This window comes from Trachurus japonicus, chromosome 23 (genome assembly GCF_045865225.1).
Source record: "Trachurus japonicus isolate A0001 chromosome 23, Traja_1.0".
Classification (NCBI taxonomy): domain Eukaryota; kingdom Metazoa; phylum Chordata; class Actinopteri; order Carangiformes; family Carangidae; genus Trachurus; species Trachurus japonicus.
The window spans coordinates 21,208,010-21,212,764 of NC_140929.1; the positions used below are offsets into that span (position 1 = coordinate 21,208,010).

Sequence of the window (4,755 nt, forward strand, 5' to 3'; positions counted from 1 at the left end):
AGTGCAGGGCTCCTCCCACTCATTACACAACCTCAGGATGAATCACAGACATTCATCTCCAGCTGATCTTTGCACTTGTCTTTGCTGATCACCGTGACTCTGCAGAATCAAGGTAAGCTCCACATGCGGCTCCACAGCTAACTAAATAAACTTTTACCTTCCGCGCCGCCTCCTCACAATGTTATAACTTTTGCTGACAGAAATATGTCTCGGTAATTAGGAGTGTAGTCATATAACGCGTGACATTATTAAACTTGACATGTTTATGAGGCAACTTTGCAACTTGTTCTGTTGCATGTAAGGCTCCATTGACAACAGTCACATCTGTTGCTCTGCTTCATTGAAGAAACTAGAGTTTGTTTCAGTTTTATGTACTTTAATGTGCTGGACCCTGTTCCCTTTTTCAACGAAACAGGATGTGAAGAATACAGGAAGGACACACTTAAGTATAAAGACTGTACTTTGGGGTTACACATTTCTATTATCTCTTTACTTTTGTGACTTGTAATGTGGACCAAATGAGCATGCTATCTGGCATGTTTATGTTTATTTTGGACTGATTGTCATTAATATGCATTATCCCTATCAAATAAACACAATAAGATAAATACATTACAAACAATGTGAAGTAGATCTATAATTCATTGAAATGCTAAAATACAAGTTAAAGACTCTGCTTCAGTCTTCCTCAGGGACAATTTTTAGACAGAGTCTCAGACCGAAAGACACGATACGTGATGAACAGAAGTGATGGAATATTAAAACAGATGTGGTGTTACATATAAAAAATCTGAACATGAAGTGTATGTACTGAGGGTTGATGTTGCACAGCAGCTGTGTACAGTGTGTTGTAATTGATATGCTGTAGTGTTTGAAAGCAGTGTGTGAGTGTAGAAATATTAAATATGTATTTCTGTTGTTCTCACAGGAACCATGTCATCTCTGCACAGTATGATGGACAACCAGGTCCTCCAAGCATTCACCACTTATGCCACGATTGTGGTCTTGAAGATGATGCTCATGTCACCTTTGACCTCTTACTTCCGCCTCACAAGAAAGGTCTGTGTGTGTGTGTGTGTGTGTTTTAAATCACCTAACTGTCACACAACAATGTGGACTGTAGCTTCATTCACAATGTCAGTATGAGAGAGTTGTGTACCTGACCACCTCTCTACTATCTCCTCAGGTGTTTGCAAACCTGGAAGACACTAAGTTTGTTTCATCAGCAGAAAACAAGAAGCTGGTCCGCACAGATCCTGACGTGGAGCGAGTGCGCAGGTATAAACAAACCACCTGATGTATATAGTGACATTTACTGTAGAGATTCTTTGAATTGAGGAACAGACACACATGTGATGGACTGTACTGTTTCTGTTAATTCTGGTCTGCCAGTTCATAAATATATGGAAGATTTAATAGGTTTAAAACAAATCAGAAGACCTATTCAAACCCAAGACAGAACAAATTCTAACACAAGTAGCCTATTCATGACTGTGAACACATGGATCTCTTACTGTAATGCATTTTGCATGCACAATAGTAAGCATTGGGTTCTCATAAGAAGTCAAAAGACTAATCTCTCGGTCATTGGAATGAAGGTGAAGAAGAAATAGGAAGAAATGTTTTCTTTTGGCCACTGAAAATTATTCAACTGAAACAATCTTAGAAGATAAATATAAGTAATTACAAGAACTGTTTTCATCAATGAGTGCTTGGTTGAATCATCAAATGTAGAGGTTATTCTATAGCCACAGCTGTGAATGAATGAGGCAATGATGAAACTTATTGCCAATATCTGATGACAATCAACCAGTACAAGAACACAGTAACTTCAGATCTCTGTGTGTGTTGTGGTGCAGGTGTCACCAGAACGACCTGGAGAACATCATTCCCTTCGTGGTGATTGGTCTGCTCTACACTCTGACTGGACCTGAGCTTTCCTCTGCTCTGCTTCACTTCCGCGTCTTCGCCGGCTCACGGCTCTGCCACACCATCGCCTACGTTGGTGCCCTGCCTCAGCCCAGCAGGGGTCTGTCCTGGATAGTCGGCATGGTGACCACCTTCTCCATGGCTTACAGGGTGCTCAGCACTGGTCTCTAGACAATCCTGGACTCCACACACATAAATGTACAAAACTGCACAAATACATTTAGATGTTACACTCTTTTTTTGTGTGTGAATTCTACCTGTGCAATATTTTGTAGGAAATCCATTCTTTTTACCTATGACTTGTCATGCTCAGACAGACAAAACAAAATATTATAAATATGCACGACACATGTTACAAAGTTAAAGGACATGATATGAAAACATAAAAGTGAATTCACCATCTGATGTTAGAATGAGTCTGTCAGTATCTGCAGTCAAAGATGAACAGGAACAAAACAGATGTTTGGGATCTTAGTCTTAGACAATTTCCTGTACAAGAAAGGGTTACAAGTGTAGTAACAGTGGCTAACTAGTCTCTTTATTTCATATCTTGCTGAGCTATATCTCACATCTAAACACTAGCGAGGGAATTAGCATTGAATTTAGTGTTTGAAAAAATGTTTTTTTCTTTTGTAATATTACACTAAATACACCAAATAAGTTTTCATTTCAAGTAAAGAATTGAAATTCCATGTTGGCCTTAAAGGAGACATATTATGCCCCCTTTCCACAAATTAAAATAGTTCCCAGGTGTCTTAAAGACATGTCTGTGACATGCTGTGGTCCAAATACCTCAAGGATCAAACATCACAGCTCTTTTCATCCTCTCAAAACAGCCCTGTTCAGAACGGCTGGTTTCAGTGTCTGTCCCTTTAAATGCAAACGAACCACTGCTTGCCCCTCCCTTCTACTGGTACCAGGTAGGGGTGGTATTATGCAAATTCGAAACCTAGTTACATCACTGGAAGACAACTGAGGGAACAGCTCATAAAACCACATGGATTTCAACCTAAGGAGTCTGCACATTACAGATTTTTTGTCAATTCTCACATTTTGGGGGCTGGAAGGCAAGACAAACACCCAAATATGTTAAAGAGCCTTCAAAAAGAGATATTTCCATAATATGTCATCTTTAAGGGACACATGAGAATTATGTTATTGTACATTGTGACATCAGTCTATTTGTATTGTGAGTTGCTAATAATGAAAACACAGTAAACCATCATAAAGACATGAACTAAGAGACCTGATACGTGTGGAATTCATCAAGCTCATGTAATATTTCTAAACATTTATCAAGACGAACAAACCATCAACTGCATTATTTACTGTAATTCACTGAAAAGCTGATTATTTATTCATCTAAAAACAACATATGTGAGTGGTGATGATGAAGTTGAAGCATTCTCAAGTTTACTTGTTCATCCTCATCATCAAACATTATTAGGATACTTCAGGTAATTTACATTATTTAACAATCTTTAGAAATGCCTGAGAAATACAGTATAGTCTATTCTCTACCTTCATCACTTTTATGACGAAACAAATTGAATTTTGTCCTTCTGATAATAACACATTTTAAATGTAATCAATACAAATCATAGTAATATTGATAAAGCAAAAACAGCAGAAACCGTAAATTGCTATGTAGTAGCAATCCAATTCAATTCAAATAATAAACTCATATTTTTAACCGGATTTTAAAAATTCTTCTTAAATCATATAATATAATCCAGCAGCAGGTATTTACAGTAAAGGTAAAAGTGATTTTTTTAAAAAAATACTTATGTTTCCATTCCATTTACTTCCATTGGTAATATATTCTCTATATTTTCTACTTGTGTTAAAACATATTCCCAGCAGTTGGAGTTCAGTTCCCTCTCTTCCTCTAATCAGCCTGCAGACAGACACACAACACATGAATGACACATGTCTTCTTTTACTTAACTCTGACTCTGTGAGTTTGGATTATTCTGAACTGAAAGTTTCTATGTATTATTTTATTTTACTAACGACACAACAGAAGTAGTACAGTACATGAAGAGTTTGTCTCTTCAGTAGCTCATACTGAGAAAAACATCTATTATGTTTCTAAAGATTAAACTGCTTCTTACCTTCACTGTATTTTTTCCCCCAAATATAAAAGACAAAGTATTATTAAAGAAGCTACTGGTACTTTTATCAGTATTATACTGTTAAGGAAATTGGGAAACACATTGTACACATTTGCATCTTCATGTATTTTACATCCTGCCATCTGTAATTTAAAGTGGCTTGGTATAGCTTCACATCTCCATGAACAGTACAGTCCCTCACATTTGATTTATTCTTTATTATTATAGCAGAAAATTGACTAAGAATCAATGAGTCTTGTTTTATCTGTATTTTTGATATTAAAATACACATTCGGTTCATTATTCATTTCCTTTACTGACTGAAACAGAGATAAAAATGAATCGTTTTTTTTGATTCGTTCAGCAGCTGATGGCAGAATGAATAATGTGTAATAATGTGCTGCCAAATGATAAAACAAACACAAAGAATGAAGCTGTGTGAGATGAAAGAGCTGTTTCTGGAATTCACAGTTTATGCTCTATATAATAAATGTGTTAATTACTGCACATTATGTCACTGTTTTTATTCACTCCCACACTCAGAAGTGTGGGAGTAGTCACAATAAATTGTCCTCACGCTGTGTTTGTGGGAGACTCGAGACTTGATTGGGACTGAGATGCTTTGGAGGCCTGTCTGTCTTCCACTAGAGGGAGGCATTTTAAAAGTCAACCGAGTTGCTCCTCATTAGGAGTCATTTATGGACCAGGTGCA

At 36.9% G+C, this 4,755-nt stretch overlaps 1 protein-coding gene across 1 annotated transcript; it reads left to right on the plus strand.

Moving 5' to 3' along the window:
• LOC146962927 (microsomal glutathione S-transferase 1-like) lies at window positions 1-4,550 on the plus strand. Its single transcript, XM_085769239.1, has 5 exons — window positions 1-112; window positions 929-1,059; window positions 1,187-1,278; window positions 1,860-2,403; window positions 3,200-4,550. The coding sequence occupies exons 2-4, from the start codon at window positions 934-936 to the stop codon at window positions 2,098-2,100; spliced, it is 459 nt and encodes a 152-aa protein (XP_085625365.1). The 5' UTR covers window positions 1-112; window positions 929-933; the 3' UTR covers window positions 2,101-2,403; window positions 3,200-4,550.
• The last annotated feature ends 205 nt before the right edge of the window (window positions 4,551-4,755 follow it).